Source organism: Eucyclogobius newberryi, unplaced genomic scaffold, assembly GCF_026437365.1.
Source record: "Eucyclogobius newberryi isolate DKJ021-1_F unplaced genomic scaffold, fEucNew1.0.hap1 SCAF_3, whole genome shotgun sequence".
NCBI classification, from domain to species: Eukaryota; Metazoa; Chordata; class Actinopteri; order Gobiiformes; family Gobiidae; genus Eucyclogobius; species Eucyclogobius newberryi.
Genome location: NW_027315945.1, coordinates 23095317 through 23112065, shown reverse-complemented (window position 1 = coordinate 23112065; position 16749 = coordinate 23095317). Strand labels below are relative to the sequence as shown.

General features: G+C 39.7%; 1 protein-coding gene across 1 annotated transcript in view; it reads right to left on the bottom strand.

Moving 5' to 3' along the window:
• LOC140374518 (RNA-binding motif, single-stranded-interacting protein 3-like) overlaps positions 1–16749 on the bottom strand; it is a 142170-nt gene that overhangs the window by 102004 nt on the left and 23417 nt on the right. The window contains exon 2 of the mRNA XM_072461445.1: positions 5822–5997. Within this exon, the coding sequence (XP_072317546.1) occupies positions 5822–5997 (176 nt within the window). The remainder of the gene's footprint in view (positions 1–5821; positions 5998–16749) is intronic.

Here is a 16749-nt window from a genome sequence, read left to right as displayed (position 1 = left end):
CTGTATATCCAGGCACACAAACAAGGCAAGAGCAGATCAAAAACACCAAAGCAACACCAGTTACTCACACCATCTGGCAATATCTGGCTTTCTGTTGACATGTACTGCTGTGCCGTTTGTGCGTGTCTGAAGAAGTGCGTACTTTGTGTAGGAGTGATTACTTACAAGTACGTGCATGTGCGCGCTGTGTGCAAACAAAGCTCTCCAGGACCAGCCGAGTTTGGCAGTTTGTTTTGTCACTGGAAATCAAACTCGTGTGTGTGTGTGTGTGTGTGTGTGCGTGCGTGAGTGAGTGTGTGCGTGAGTGAGTGACTGTGTGTGTGTGTGTGAGTGAGTGAGTGTGTGTGTGTGTGTGTGTGTGTGTGTGTGTGTGTGTGTGTGTGTGTGTGTGTGTGAGTGAGTGAGTGTGTGAGTGCGTCATACAGGGCTGTGGAGGTAGCGTTAGATCATTGCTTTGGCCTCAAGATGAACACTATGTAATTCAGAGTTCTGCTTGACTTCTCTCTGTGGTGAAGCAATAGTTGAGCCACAATGAGCTAATGTGACATACAAATCAAAGCTGGTATTCATAAAAGTTTGGATTGAGTGACCGATTTGTCCAACATGGGTAAATAGCATTCTGAAATTAATTTACATTAAACCCAACTACACACAGAGGAGGACAAGCCTCTGGTTGATACTTTGTAATAACTGCATGTGTATTACTTGTTTAGAATTATATTAGTCAAGTAGAAGTGAAAAGCAGTGACTCAAATATTGACTTAAGTAGAAGTGAAAAAGTACAAGCACTGACTAACTAATTACTTCCCACCTCTGATCCAAAACAAGACTTGCATTCTCAGGCCAATTATTTTACCATAACTTCAACAAATGTAATCACTTATTTAAGTTAAAAGATGTAATGCATCAAATGGAAATTGTATCATAAACAGCCAGATTCTCTCAATTTAAAACAACAACTTTGACAGTGACGTTTTGCTTTTTTGTGGTCTACATCACCCGGTCTTCCTCTGTGACAGTCCTACAATATCAACCAAACCTTACATGTTGATCTCCCGCCACCAAATACTATGAAATACCCTGCTGAAAAAAATTAAAAAATATAATAATGGCAGTGGAGAGAGCAACAGAGACGACTGAAATTGACAGTATTTCCCAGACTGTCAGTGTTTGACAAGAAATGTCAATATGAAACTCGGCACAGAGCGATGTTTTGGCAGAGTCGACAGAATCCCTGCGTGTCTGTGTGTCTGTGAGTGAAGTGAAGTTAATGACAGATCTCTGAGGGATCCGGGAGCATCAGATCTGAGTTCTCATTCCTCTCGCTGCCTATAGCTGCTCCCCTTTTGATGTGGCCTCTGCCGCGCCCCACACAGACAAACACATCATTTGAAAACGTGCTGTATGGATTTCATGCACGGATCTGGAAAACAAATAGGACCGCTGCAATTTACACCCAATAGTTTTACTTTCACTGTTCGACTTACTGCTGCTGTCATGTTGAAACGTGACGCTCCAATTGAGACAACTGCCTTTCGTTTTAGTGTTTGATTGTCAGATTGCCTCGTCCTGGTGCATTTCGTCATCGTGTCATTGGGCAAGACACTTCCTCCTTGTTCCCTACGTCTCCTCTCGCAATTTATAAGGACGGTCTCATCAGAAAAGTGCATCCGGTGATCAAAATGCTAAATTACAATGCGATTCGCAAGGGCAACACAGATTCATTTTAATATACAAGCATATAAAAACACTATATACGAAATGAGAACCGTAATGTTTTGCAGTACAGTTCGCCGGGTGTGGATCATTTACAACGTGTGTATCTTTAAATGGTGTTTGTCTATACAGTTTGCTCCTCTCAGCGCGTATTGCAGTTTGGGCGCTACTTTCCTAATTGGGGATCCGATACAGCTGTCTTGTCTGCTACATTTCCCTCATTTCTCCCCCTCTCTGCCAGTTACGCTCAAACAGACAGCACACAGCGAGCCGAGAAGAGAGAGGCAGCTTTAGAAGCCTCAGGATCTGTTCCCCATATGAAGTTTAACATCTTCAAGAGCCATAAAGAAATGAAGGAGTGCCGGGATATTTCTCTGATGAAACGGCGATGTTCTGTGAATCAGCTAAAAGGGCTCTTCATGAAGTCGGAGTCGCTGCGGGGCAATCTGGCTATAATGGTTAAGTGGGTAAATTACTGTATGACAAAAAGGAAAAAAGGCTTTTTTTTAGGGAAGTTATCAGTGGGAAGAAGTACTAAATATGCAAGTAAAAACCAGACTATACAAAGAGACGTTACTGAAGTAGGAGAGCATCCGGCCATAAGGGTCCACAGGCCAGTGAGTGTACTCTTTGAATTAGTCCCAAGCCGAGAAAATGAGCTGTGGAAGGGCATCTGGTGTAAAAAATAAAATACGTACAGGAGTATCCAAATCAAGGAGCGTTTATTCAACCCACTAAATGAAAAATACATACACATATCTGTAAGAATATCGTGCATTTTTATAGGCAACATCTGGAGGTTATTATAAAAGTTACAAGGATTTGTGTTTATGGAAAAATTAGGGGGAACTTTTTTATTTATGTAATGAAAAATACAAGTCCATTTTTCATTGGGGCCAAATGGAGTGTATGTTTGCACTCCACTGCACTCTCAGCTATAATTCTGCAGGATACACCCATTTTCTCCAGACCATTTTAAATTGGCTCCTCGGAGTGTTGCTAATTCCTGCCCACAAATTTCTCCCATAAAACTGTTAAGATACAATCTGGATTTGCAGCAAGAGCGAATATCAAATCACATGACTGTTGAGACAAAGACATTTAAGAGTCTCTACACCAAAGTAAACGTATTGCTGCTGGCGTTTTAACTCAATGAGATCTAAAATATACATAAACTAACCAGATTTGTTCTTAAAAACCAAATGCAAATAGAAGCACTAGGGCAAAAATAGTCAACTGAGTGTAAAGAAAGTCCTTCACATCTTTTGTGCTCAAACCATACCTGCTAATTTTGGTCTTTCAGAGTAGTAGTAACAATATGATAACTTGCTACGCATTATATCGTGTCAGTATCCAGGATAAAGGACTAGGACAAGACTGAACTGAGACTGAACTGAACTGAAAAATATACTAATTTCTAATCCCATGCATCCTCGTTACACATAAAGAGAACAAACGCATCCAGCACTGCCACCTGCCTTATGCTCTGTCAGTGTCTATAAATCATGAATAAATACGTCTAAAATGCACTAAAACTTTAACCAAACAATTAAATTTACTTGATTGATGGCGAACACACACAGAAAGTTCCCACCCTGCTCAGGAATCAAACCTGGGACCTTCTTGCTGTGAAGCGAGCTAGTTCCTCCGAGTGCCGCCACTAAATGGTAAATTGGTTATTTTGTAACTGGTAACTTCCACTTCTTAGAAAGAAAAGAAGTGTCACTAAAGTTGGCGCTAAATTGCCCTTGTGGAGCTCTATGGAGTCCTCTCACGTTCCGCTCTGTCCCCAGACGTTAAAAGTGTGTCCATAGTCGGGGCGACCGGGGGAGTGATTGGAAATGTCAGCTGACAACAGCACTTTTCACTGACACTCGGAGAACTGGCACGGCGACAGAGACAGGGAGGGGGCGGAGAGACGGAGGATGTACGGGGAAGACAGGACGGAAAAAGGGGAGGATGTGGAAAGAAGTAAAGAATAGTAAGGACAAGGGCGAGAGTCAGAGCCGTGGGACTGTCCTCCTGTTACCCTGTCGGACTCTGTGCAGTGAATGAGCGGAATAAATAACCGTTTGAATGCCTCTGCGTGTCTATGGAGCTATAAATCACATAATGTTGCTTTGGGGTGTCTTCTGCATGGGCGCTTGCCATATAGTGTCATGGACTGACAAAAGGCTGTCATTCATGCTGCATTAACATGAGGTCTGACTGCCAACTTATACAGAGGACTACGAGACAGCTTTTTCCCCCCGTTGTATTCGTAGCAACAGAAACGAGACATGGAGTAATGAATAAAGACAACATAGAGTGCAATATTCAGATCATAAGGATATTGTGCTTTTGTTATTCATTTTGGATTCAGGCCTAACTACAATTATGACTACCTTTTACCGGGCTATTATTATATGTAATGCCAAAATATGTTTCAGTTTGGCTTGATGATGTATTAATTCTGTCTCGACATGTAAATTCAATGCACGTTTTTCCTCTGGATTGAGCAGTGCAAATGCAATGCCAGCCCATTGGCCCATGTGCCACACAGGCCCTCTCCCACTGACCTTTCTCAAATGTTACTGGCACTTGGCACACTGTTGGTCTCTCTAATGAAACTTTTATTGGACCCCATTTTTCAGTGTGCTCCTCCAGAGGACCTCCAGGGCAAAATCTGAAATACAGAGGGCTTAAACTGCAGCTGACGCACAGAAGGCCAGCGTATAGTGGACCGGCGTGTATCAGCAGCTTTCTCTTTTCATCCTTAAATCAATTAAATCTATTGGAAATGTCACTTCGATAATTTAACTGCTTTAGCTGAGGAATATTAAGCACAATGCATCATTTTCCAATTACCCTGAATAATTTGCCTGAGCAGCTGAAGGCATAGGGACTCTCAGAGGAGAAGCTGCTTTATAGCTCACATTACATTTGGTGCAGACTGTGTTTGTCCACAAAGAACAAGTGGGAATGAAATGTACTGGGGATGCTTAGCAAAGTGTCAAACTGAGGTGTAAATTTCAGGGAGCTCAGAGTTCTCAGTCCTGTTTGAAATGCCTATAATGTCTATACAGTAACAAATGATTATGTTGTGATTATGATTATGCTTTTATGTTGCATAAAAACATGTTGGCCAACTAACAGGTCTGGTCAGAAATTAGGGCCGCAACAAGTTAATCGATTTATTGCAACTAATTGATCATTGAAATGGTCATCAACTAACTGAATAATTGAATATTATTAACCGGTCTACAGTGTAATCAGGCTCAAGAACATGCCATGAGCTGAGAACAGAGCAAATGACATGGGAAATGTGTAAGTTTTGTGTTTTTGATTAAAAACCTTTCTGTCTGTAAATTTACTTCACCAGGAGGTCCTTAAGCCACTTCACTTCATCTTTATCCGGGTACAATTTAGAAATGTATGGACCTTTTGTGTTTTAAACAACTGATCAGTTAATCAAAAGAATAATCGCTGGATAATAATCAATTATCAAAATAATTGTTGGTCGCACCACTATAATAAATAAAAGATGTTTTGAATAATAATATAAGTTATTCACAATTATTGTTATTTCAAAATACTATAGCTATTAGGATTTATTACAAATCCCAATATATAAAACATTCTCCAATATTGCGTGTAATATAATTGGTGTTAGGGTACGAATAAACTTTGCCCACTTTCTAGTAAATGTGCCTGAATAATGGTAGTTAGTAGTGTTCAGCAGATGTAATTTACCAGGAGCTGTTGGAGGCTGTTTATTTTACTTGAACACTTGTATTAGGCCCAATTCCGCTGCTATTACACTCATTAGAGAAGGGCTGGAGTGACCTGCTGCTAGCCTCTCAAACAGCCCTGTTCTACAGACAGAGAGAGAGCGGATGGGATAGGCCCTGCTGGGTGGTGTTTTTCCTCTGAGGAAGTGCCGAGGAGGAACGCAGAGGTCAAGAACACACTGTTGATACTCATTAGTCGCTGTTGTTGGACTCGTGCAAAACTAATTACCACGAGCTGAACCGAGCACATTCAAATAAACGCAGGCAACTAAATAAGACGGTTTAAGGAAAGTGGGGTGGAGCTGTGGTGCAATACAACGGACTGGAGAACTCACGGCTGGCACAGTTTGATGAGGTCTTGATCCGTGGTGCCCGGGGGGAGGCCTCTGATGTACAGGTTGGTCTTACTAAGCTGCTCCACTAGCCCTCCTCCATGACCTCCACCACCTCCTCCTCCTGTTGTACCGGGGCTGGGCGGAGCCATGGGCGGCGGGGGAGGAGCATAGGACTGCTGCAGAGAGAAAAGATGAAATGAGTAACTCTTCTGTAAATAGATGTTGTTTTGACTTCATTATATACATATTTATAACAATGGATCTGATTCATAAAATATGTTTCAGACATTATTTAGGAACAAGGTGGTGTAATCCCTCATTTGTCCAGCAGTGGTCCCTGGTAGAAAAGGTTCAAAGCCTTCAAACGCTTTCCTACAAATAGCTCTACATCATTTACTTCATCCATACCACAGTGCAATAGGCATTAGAGTTAAAGCTAGGGTGCCTCATTTTTGGAAGAAAGTGGAAGAAAGTATTTAAATCTGTTCAAGTTTTCCCTAGCTCTCGCAAACCCTTGGCACGTCATTATTATTTACATGGATGCATTTTCAGGAGCATGCACAGCTGAAGCGAAACTCGGGCAGACCGCCAACGCTCAGCTAATCAGAGCGCTCCTTTCGACTCTATTTATGGGTTGACGAGAAATAAAATACGTTATTGGTAGCCACAGGCAGCGCGCAGTGGTCTCATTTTGTCACAATGTCCAGCTTTTACGACATACCTTTAGGTGGAAAAGACAGAATGTACACATTTACAGAAACAAGTCGAGGACCCAAGCTTTAGGTCTCTTGCCAGTTACGCTGAGAAACGAAGAAGTTGTTGGCATCAGCCCACGACCGTTAGGATATGCCCTACAGCTCAGCTCAAGTTCATTTGGATATAAATGATACAAGGGACTACTTTACCATAAAGGCTGCTCGCCCATTACAGGTACATTGTAATTTTTCAGTACACTTTTTCTTATGCGCAGATGTCAATGGTAATCAAGAGATAAAAAAGAAAGAAGTTACACTATAAACCGAACATAATGTCTTCTAATTTGAGCATCGCACCCATTCTGCTAAACCACAAAAAGCAGAATTATTATCTGAGAAATCAATCGAAAAAATTGAGGCTCTTCAAATCATGTTATTTTCACTTTCCACTGAGCTCCATGGATAACCAAAGGCAGCGCCAGTTAATCTGCCTCCACAGTTCCTCTGGAGCAGTGTTTTTGAATCATCTTTTTCTATTAATTTTCATCTTCAAATGAAAAGGAAACAAATGAATATGTATAATTAGTGTCACACAGTTTAAAACCAATATTTATAAAGAAAGGCTGTTATTATTGCCATTGTATGTGAAGTTGCCTTTATGTCTGTTTTAGTGAAGAGACAATGAAATTAAAGGCTCATTCATTCCCGTTTATCACCATCATTTTGGAAACGTCTTGAATAAAAATGTTTGGAGCATAAAGTTTACTTGGCTCATCTGTGAGAGTAAGGACTACTACTTGTGGTTTGAATTTGAAGATAGGCCTATTTCTTTTATGAATAATAATAATAATAATAATAACAATAATAATGCCTAACACTATGTGCTTTACAGGCTTGTCAAAGACTCTCAAAGCACTTTTACTTAACATTTTTACTATGTCTAGAATGATTTACTTGGTTTTGACTTCTACTTGCTCTCACCCCTTAACTTACTCAAATGCTTCCGATTCGCCTCTGTTCAATTACACAATTCGATAGTGTTTAAATTACTTTTTCTGGCTGGGAGGACATGGCAGTACAGAATGAATGGAGGAAACGAGGATGTCCACTAGATTTAGCAAACTGTATTAGATTATATTTAAAACGATTAATGTGTAGATTTCTTTAATGTGATTTTGATGAAGTATCAACAAGGTCTATTTAATACATTTTACACTTTTACCTCCTGGCAGCTTCACCTTTCTACTAATGCATTCACCGTCCATCACACGTACATGTCTTAGTTTATACCAGCGTTTCTCAAACTGTGGTACGTGTCCATGTCCCTTAAGTGGTACGTAGACCTCTTGTTCTTTTATTTTTGTCATTTTTTGTGTTATTTACTAGGTAAAACAACTGTGGCAATGGTGTATTCCTAATTAAAACCTGGTTTAGCTCTAAACTTGTCATGTTATATGACCTGATTTAGATCTGGTGGTACTTGGTGTAAAAAGTTACAGAACCACTGATCTATACAAAATATAAATTGGAACCAGAAATGTGGTGACAAAATGTAAAATAGCTCTTTCTTGATCTGAAAATATGAACAGAAAACAGTACATTGGGTTAGTTTGGTGACGAGTGTAAATAAAATGGAAAAAATTGGCTTGTGCTGCATAACAACCAATACAGCCAACTGTCTGGCTTGTCATGAACTGTAAACTAGATGCAGTGAGTTAAAGTAAACTACTGTGGCTCGGGAAGATCACAGGCCACTTCCTGTGTATGCTCTAATGACAAGTGACATGGACAGGAAAAACACAGCGCCAGGAGGAGCGAGACAAGTGCAGCGGCGGCGGGAAGAGACGCCATGAATAGTGGATATCCATGAATGTGTGTGGGTGGGAATTTATCACATTGTGGGGACTAACATCTGTACGCACACTCAATTAATACATAAATCCATTATTATTATTAGGGCTGCGACTAAAGAGTATTTTAGTCAGTGATTATTTATTCAATTAGTCAACTAGTCAAACAATTACGGTTTTTGTATATTGAGATTTTATAAATACATTTTTCCAAAATAATGGTTGAAATACGGTGACTGGTGCTGCCCGGAGGTCAAGTGGTCACAGTATGCATATGCCAGGCTCCAAGTGCAGCCGACCGCAGTGTTGTGAGTTTGAATCCTGACAATTTACTGCATGTCCTCCTTTCTCTCTCATCCCTTTCCACTCCTGTCTAATAAAGCCTACGGGCAACAAAATATAAAAAAATAAAATAAAATAAAAAAAGGCTGAAGGCTTCTGGGTTGAGAATATTTACAAATAAAGTGAAATTATTGAGGGAAATCAGAAATAGGTTATTCTATTTGGATCTATCAATGTCGCTGCCTTTGTTATAAAATGTTTTAGGCACACATCTGTAAAGTCACGTTAAGTACAAATATGTTTAATTATCGTCGGCTACTCAAGATTATTCTGATCAATGTTGCAGTCCTATTTATTATAAAGCAACAAGGATAGTTTAAAATAGGTATTAAAATAGGTTAGGTTTTAAGGATAGGAAGTAATAACGTTAGGATCAGTCTCCCGGAAATTTAAGTCTATGTAATGTCCCCAAAAAGCACAGATACACCACATGTGCGTTCTGGTGTGTGCCGGCTGGGAGAGGAGTGTGAGAGCGCCTGTTTGTGATAATGACAGGTTGTCAGCGAACCGCAGTGTAGAGCCGCGGCCAGCTCTGATATTAATCCATTACCTGTACTTCCCCCCTGCACACACATCCACACACACACATGCACACGCAGAACAGAACAGGGACAGACTAACAGGTTTCAGTTCTGTGGAGAAGTGTCATTCACAGACCACAGACTTACACAAGCCTTTCCCCGTTGTGGTTTTACGCAGCAAAACAACACAGGACAAAGTGCAGGCATGGAAACGAAAGCGACCAGGTAATACTTAGGAATAATGGTACTAACTGGGCTGTGCGATTAAAGTAATTAGATAATGTGAATTGAGATCGAGACTCAGTCATTTCTAATTGTCACTAATCAGCTTGGGTCCTTTTAATCGAGAGGTTCACAACAAATTCTGTCAGTAAAAGCATGTGGTTTGGAGAGGAATGAATTGGACTTTTTTATTGTTATTAAATGGCTTTTATTAATTAAAGTGTATGGTTTTGTTCAGGAAATTAATATTGAAAGCCATTATTTGTTTTCAATAAGACAAAGTATAGTCAAGTTTTTGTTTTGATGTTTTTGTCACAATGTCTAGCCCCAATAAGTAAAAAAAAAAAGTCTGCAATAAGTCTACAATTGCGCATTAGTGTTACTTTTTCAAGTATTGACTGACTTGAATAAAATGATAATATTCCAAACAAAGAACACATTGTGACTAGAAAATCATAACATAAATACAATACTGCACATTATAAACTTCAAGCCCATAAATTGAGATATAATTACACTGAATCTTGTAAGACTTGAGATTTATAAAGAAAGCTGAAACATCACAGCATTACAGAGAAGAAGAAAAAAACGCATGTTCTCGTTTTCTTCTGCACTTAAAGCCGTGGTCGTGACTGATTCTTTGCTTTGTGTAGAAAATTGGTGCTGCTTTGAGACCAATAAGTTTGCGGTCTATGAACTGTATCAGAGCATTTTTGAACCACAGATATCTGTCTTGGTTCTGCTTATCATCAGGTTGGACTCTGCCGTTGTGCAATCTGCTGCTCTTTTCACCCTTATATCCTTTTACATCACTCATCTACTCACTCCCTTTCCTCCCCTTTCCTTCCTTCCTTCCTGCTCGACTCCTCTCCGTGTTCCTTCTGCATTCTCTTAAGGATTACCGTGCAGCCCTGTGTGTGGACTGAAGGTTGCCTCTCAGCTGGTTTTGTTGACATGCTGAGAACAGTGGAGCGGCTCGTGTTGAGGGAAAAGGCTCGGAGGCAGACACACAAACTGTCACATAAGGCAAACACAGTCGACTGCTTTTGGGAGATCTGGTCGAGCTGAGAAAAGCAACAAGCTTCTTCCTGAAATGCTGTATACTACATAGTGAGCTCTGCATATGCGGGGACAGGATAGTCAGTATGATAGTCAGTGTGCAGTGTCTCATGGAGTCACGTAAAGGGTAGACGAAATGAGCAAAACTTAAAAAGGTGAAACAGTTCGGTACCCGCAGTATGCACTAGTTTGGGGTTTTTCTGATTTTTCTCAAACCTGTTTTTAACTTTATGACTGCACGACACTTAAAACTTCATCTGATTTATGGTATCCCATGAAATAAAATTGCATAACAGTTGGAGTTTCAGACAAATAAACTAAATTCATGTGGCTTTAGTGTGGCATTGGACCGTAAGAATATGCAAAGCAACAATGGGGAAGAAATCAACACAGGTCGACAAATCCACAAGATGAACAACAAAGAAGCCAAAAGATTGACAACCATGACAATCGGAAAATGTGAAATATGTGAGGTAAGCCACATTGAACAAGAATAATTCTGCAATAGTGCACCAATACAGTGCGGGACATGGGGACAGGCTGTATGAAAAGGGATGTAGGGGGAATTATTGTTGTTGTGGTCCCTTCCTGAAACGTACAAGAGGAAGGAATGTAGTCTATTTTTGACTGGACTCTGAGATTCTCTCTTACAACAGCGGAAGGAAGAACTTATGAACACATCAGACTGGAAACAAGGCTCTTAATAGAACATTTCTGTTTGCACAGTACACCACGGGCTAAATTAAGCCAGAGTATTTGCCAGCAACCTTGAAAGCATGCTTCAAGGAACGTACAGTAAAGTAAACTTCAAGAATGGTGTAAAATAAGTGAGAAACATTATGGGGAAGAAGCATTTATTATTCAGGGATTTTGAGAATCTATCACTGAAAGTATAGTTCCTCTTACCACAGTAAAAATCCTTTATTCTACAACAATATATCTTGGTTTTAGGTCCTCTATTGCAGACTTTTTCATGCGCTGAATTGTGCAAAGTGATGGCAAACTAAGACAATAACTGTTAATGCTCAGACTATTGAGGAAATAATTTAATGAAATACAAAGAACAATGCAGTATAACATTTCTCATAAATGTCAAGTTGAAAGATGAGTAGCATATAAAGATGTAGGTTGCAATTTGTCTGTAAGTTTGTTTTGCCCCCTGTGAGCTTACTTTGAATATAAAACTGCAGGTAGAGGGGATGATGAAAGCTGCAAACAAAGAAGAAAAAGAACACCAGAAAGAGTCTGGACTGAACTATCAATCTTCGAGTTCTGGAGTCATTTTATTACATTTATTATTTGCTTGAGTCAAAGAGCATTATAATGCCAAGGAACAACATCCAACAAACAAGCCACATCTTCCAACAATGAAGAAGTTTGTCTACCAAGTTTTGGGAAAGTTGCGCTGTAGTCAATATTTCTCTACACTTTGGTCATCGCTACAAACAAATAAAAGTAAATCATTCAGAATCATATCACATATCAATCTGTTTGTTCGTGTTAATTCATCCTCTCTCACTTTGACCTCCCTCATCGCTTCCACTTGTTTGTCTCCGTCTTCTCTGGCTCCGGTTGTCCAGGTTTCTTCTCTGCAAAACCCAATGTTCCTCCTGCTCCGCCCCCCCGCTTTCCTCTGTCTCCAGTTAACATCCACAACATCAATAGCATCAACAACTCGGACCGCCATAAACAAGACGCACAAACATTCCCAGGAGGACGTCCACTTGACCTCAATGCGCTCTGACCTGCTGAGAGATAAGGAGATGATGGAGAACAACAATTGAGCCACGGTGAACTTTCAGTGAATTCCTGTGGCTATTTAGGACCCGGTTTAAAGAATGGGGCGTAGGCTGTGTGCGGTTTCCAGGATGACTCTTTAAATTGGGCCTGAACTGCTATTATTCTCCAGGTCAAGGCTCTCACTGCGGGACGCCGATGGGGGGGGGGGAAAGACACACAATGCCTGTACAAGCAAGCGCAACAGCCGCGGTTAGAGTTTGGCTTCATGGGATGTGCATAGTGCCTTATTGTTGCGACATCTGCATCTATTTACATCTCGAGAGCATGAACAGCGAAAAGCACTTAGCACGCAGCAAGCAGGCAGCATTACGTTGCCCGTTTAACAAAATCATTTAAACAGAAAAGAGAATTATACAAAGCTCTAACAAAGAGAAAGTAGAACGCTGCGAGATGCAGTAAATTGTACATTACGTTGACAGTGTTTAGCGGCAAAAAGCAAGGTAATGGGACTTGAACAAACTGGGGCATGTAATGGGACTCTGTGGTACAATCAGACAGCTCTTAAGTTCACCAAAATAAAAATTCAAAGGTAATTATTATGAACTAGTTAAGCATAACATGTTCTATGATGAATACCTGTCTAATTAGAAGTCCCAGATGCAACAGACAATGGGGCACAATGTATTCTGATACTTTCTGATCATCATTATCAGAAACGACATTAGAATACAGGACGCTGCACCTGTCGTGGGTTCATTGCTGCTGCTGCTGCTGCTGCTTTCGATAAATTACTCATCCCAAACCGCACAGTAGTTTTGAAGAGGATTGGCAAGTATAAAACTCTCTGCAAAACCTTAGCGTCAAACACATCCATAAAAATTGATTTATTTATGTGTCATCTAGTAAAACATGCATTCTTACAGATCTGATATATAACTTGTCGTCATGGCGTAGCCCGATTGTCTCCATGGAGATAGATTACCAGTATATTTAATGCCATACTGTGGAACATTCCAGACAAAGCAACAATAAGAGCAAAGCAGGTGGCGGTTACATAGTGCATCTATAAGTGTCTGTTTTTATGCAGAAATTTAAAAAGTATTCAGCATGTTTGAGGCAGAATTTTGTACTATGAAATTATTGTGCTTACTGGACAGTTTTTCGTTGTTGTTTTTCTGCTTTTTTTAACTTAACTTTTTACTTAACAAATATGAAAATATGAAATAATTTGTTTTCATTGGGTCTGAGTGACATTCAAGCAAAACATTTCACACATGATATCTTAAGGCCACACAATGATTAAAATGATTCCTAAAACGATGTGCTACATTCTTCTTTCTTAATTGCGAGACCTCTTGCATGTGAGTTACGAGAGGGAGAGAAAAACATGCATATTGAAGAGGAGATTTGCGCGAAGCTCTTTTATTATGTATATTTATGCAAATGCACTGAGTTTATTCAAGAAAGTCTATTTTGCCCCTCCACTTGAGGCCCCTCGGTTACTGTTTCCACCTTGCCGTCTAGTTAGATTAATTTATTGTAGTGGGGACTATTGCAATGGATAAGCCATTTTGATTAAGTGTAGTGAAGAGTAGCATTAATACTTTATCATCTGTATAATTTTTATCATACAAGTTTACAAAAAGAAAACCAAAAAATGTCACCTTGAATGTATCATATTTACAAGTTTTTCTTGACAAAATTGTCTTTCCTTGAAAAAGAGTGGGATGGAGTATTACTAGTGATGCGAATGACAAGCGGATTAAGCAATCGAGCATGATCTGTTTGGACATTTGTGTCAAAACTAACATGGCAGCTCACGAGTAAAAAGGCAAGTTTAAAAAATAGCACAGAAGACTGACTAACTATGTGGATTTCTGCCCAATCAATGTTCGAAGCAGTGAACTTTGCAAATCTGAGGCAAAAAAGTTATATACTATGTTTTGAAAGATACAATAATATTTCAGATGTCTTTTGAATTATAGAAACACACGCTGCAAATCCAAAGTTGTTTGATCCACAGTTGTTTGATGCGCTCTATGGTCTGCAGTCAAACAGAAAGAAAGAGGGGCTAACTCACCAGGCAAGAATACTCTACTAAAAGGTATAATAAGCATCAATATTGTTTTTGTTCTTTTTGTGTGTGAAGCTAATATCTACAGTTCCTATCAATGAAAGTAAAGCGCACAGTGCAAAATCATCTACCGGTATAACACACCTGAATGACTAAATTCAAAAGAAAGATTACTCATCATGACAATTGAAAATATACACAGTTTAATAAGTCTTTAATGAAGCCTGGATCCATGTCATTATTCTATTCTGTAGTTTTTACAACTCGCTATAACTTTTGCGCTGTACTATAATGAACAACCCTACGAAAGCTTATCACGGAACAGCCTTATATCCTGTTTCTCGAATCTTTTTGGCTGTACATATTAATCACCCCACCTCACCTTCTCACTTTTCTTAAGAAACATTTTGCTTTCCTTTACCTCTTCGCTGCCTCCTGCCTCACCCTTTTCCTGAGCTTCCTCTGACCTGTCATCTTTCCCTATTGCCGTTTTTCCTCTCTCATCTCCCCTCGCCCTCCTTCACTCCAGCACCGAGCAGGAGATTAAAATATGAGGAAACAATCAAGCACTTCCTCATTTGCATATGAACGAAAGGGGCCGACGGGCAAGTGCACAAATGACAACAGAGCCCTGGAAATCCAGCGTGTTTTTTTTTTAATCCCAGGAATGACTTTTTAACATATTTTGTTGAATGAGACAGAACAATCCAGTGCCAGTTCTTTTCAGACATCCAAATTACCATCAGAATAACAGGCGAGACAGAAAATGCTTATATAGCGCTAGGTCAAAGAATGGACACTATAGAAATAAGTGTGCAGACGGAATAATGTTTCTCCACGGCAACAATGAGGAAGTAAAAAGATAGGATTTGGCGTGCGCTTGTGTGTGTGTGTGTGTGTGTGTGTGTGTGTGGGTGTCTCTTGTCAGCAACAATGAGCAACTAAAAGGACAGGGATTGTTACGTGCATGTATTGTCTACTCTCATTAGAGAATCAATTAAAACGTGTCTATGGACGTGAAATGCTGAAGCAGAGTAGATTATTTTTATAGATATAGAAACAACAATGGTATAGTACAACAATATGGCAGTAGCATAAATTGATTTGGTGGAGATGGATGTTTGGAGCAGGATGTTTATTCCTAATGCAGTAAGGAGTGTATGTAAAAAGGGGCGCACAGCATTATGTATAGAAAACGCAATTTAGCACCGAGAATGAAATGTGCGTATGGCGTGTTGTGAGGCATTGATCACGGCTATTTTAGGGAAGCTATTTTTTCACTGCGTTTGTTTGTTAGTCAGGATAGCATTATGGCAAGGCAGGCGCTACTCATCTCATTTAACAAGGAATCAACAAGGGAAAATGATGTTTTTGTAGATTTGTTACAATAAAGGAAAATGTGTATTTCAAAGGAGAATTTAATCAAATGCTTGGTTATGTTTTAGAAATAAATGGACCTAAAACAAAATAGTTTTAGCAAATCAATTAAAAAGTCTTAATTGTTTTCGACACAACACATTATTTCCCAATTATAATTTCTTATCTGTTATGTGTGCTGTTATTTTTACTTAATTGAAAAAAAAAGCATTCCGTTTGCTCAATGCAAAACCTTTGCAATGTGGCATGAAACTAAGAACCTTGAGCTATAATCTTGCAAAATATTGTGTAGTTCAATCAGTGTAAGTTGAGAAACAGAGCTGCTATTTAAAGCCTGGTGTAATGTATCAGCATAGTCCAATATGTCTCGCTCCTTCACATCGACCACGTCCGATTTAAATACTCTTATCTTTACCTTGTCTGCTCCTCGTGTCGCTGACCATTCATTACAACTGTGTTTCGATCTTTCACTCACCCCCACGCTGCCTGCTGCTTCGTCTCTCTCTTTGCCCTAATCAAATTATTTCATCAAATCTGAGAACTGTGCAAATATTCAGAGGAAAGTAGGAGGCATACGAGGAGATAGAAAAGTTGAGAGTGGGCCAGAGGGATCGGAGTGGAAGAACGCACCCAGTGGCAAAGGCCTTTTGACTCAAATCAAAAGATGACCTCAGGCCACAGAACACAAAGGGAAGATGAAGTGAAGTTGCTATATTTTGATATCTGTGGGGTGGGCTATCAGACATCAAAATGGAAATGAGGTGGTGGAGTAGGAAATAGATGTGCTGTGGCAAATTGGGTGAACACTGTCAGGAATTTCAACAAAAAAAAACATTCTTCTGAACTTGTATGAGCCCCATTAAATGTTACTACGATTAGCAACTAAAATCCTTAAAATAGCAGACCTTGCAATTGTCATACAGTATTATTTCCTCTAAGCTAGGAAAATAACTTGTATAACTGACATGTTTTAGTCCAGAAGTGAAAATGAATTATTTTGCTGTCCATTTGCAGTGCAGTATCCATATTAAACAACAAACAGCTTAAT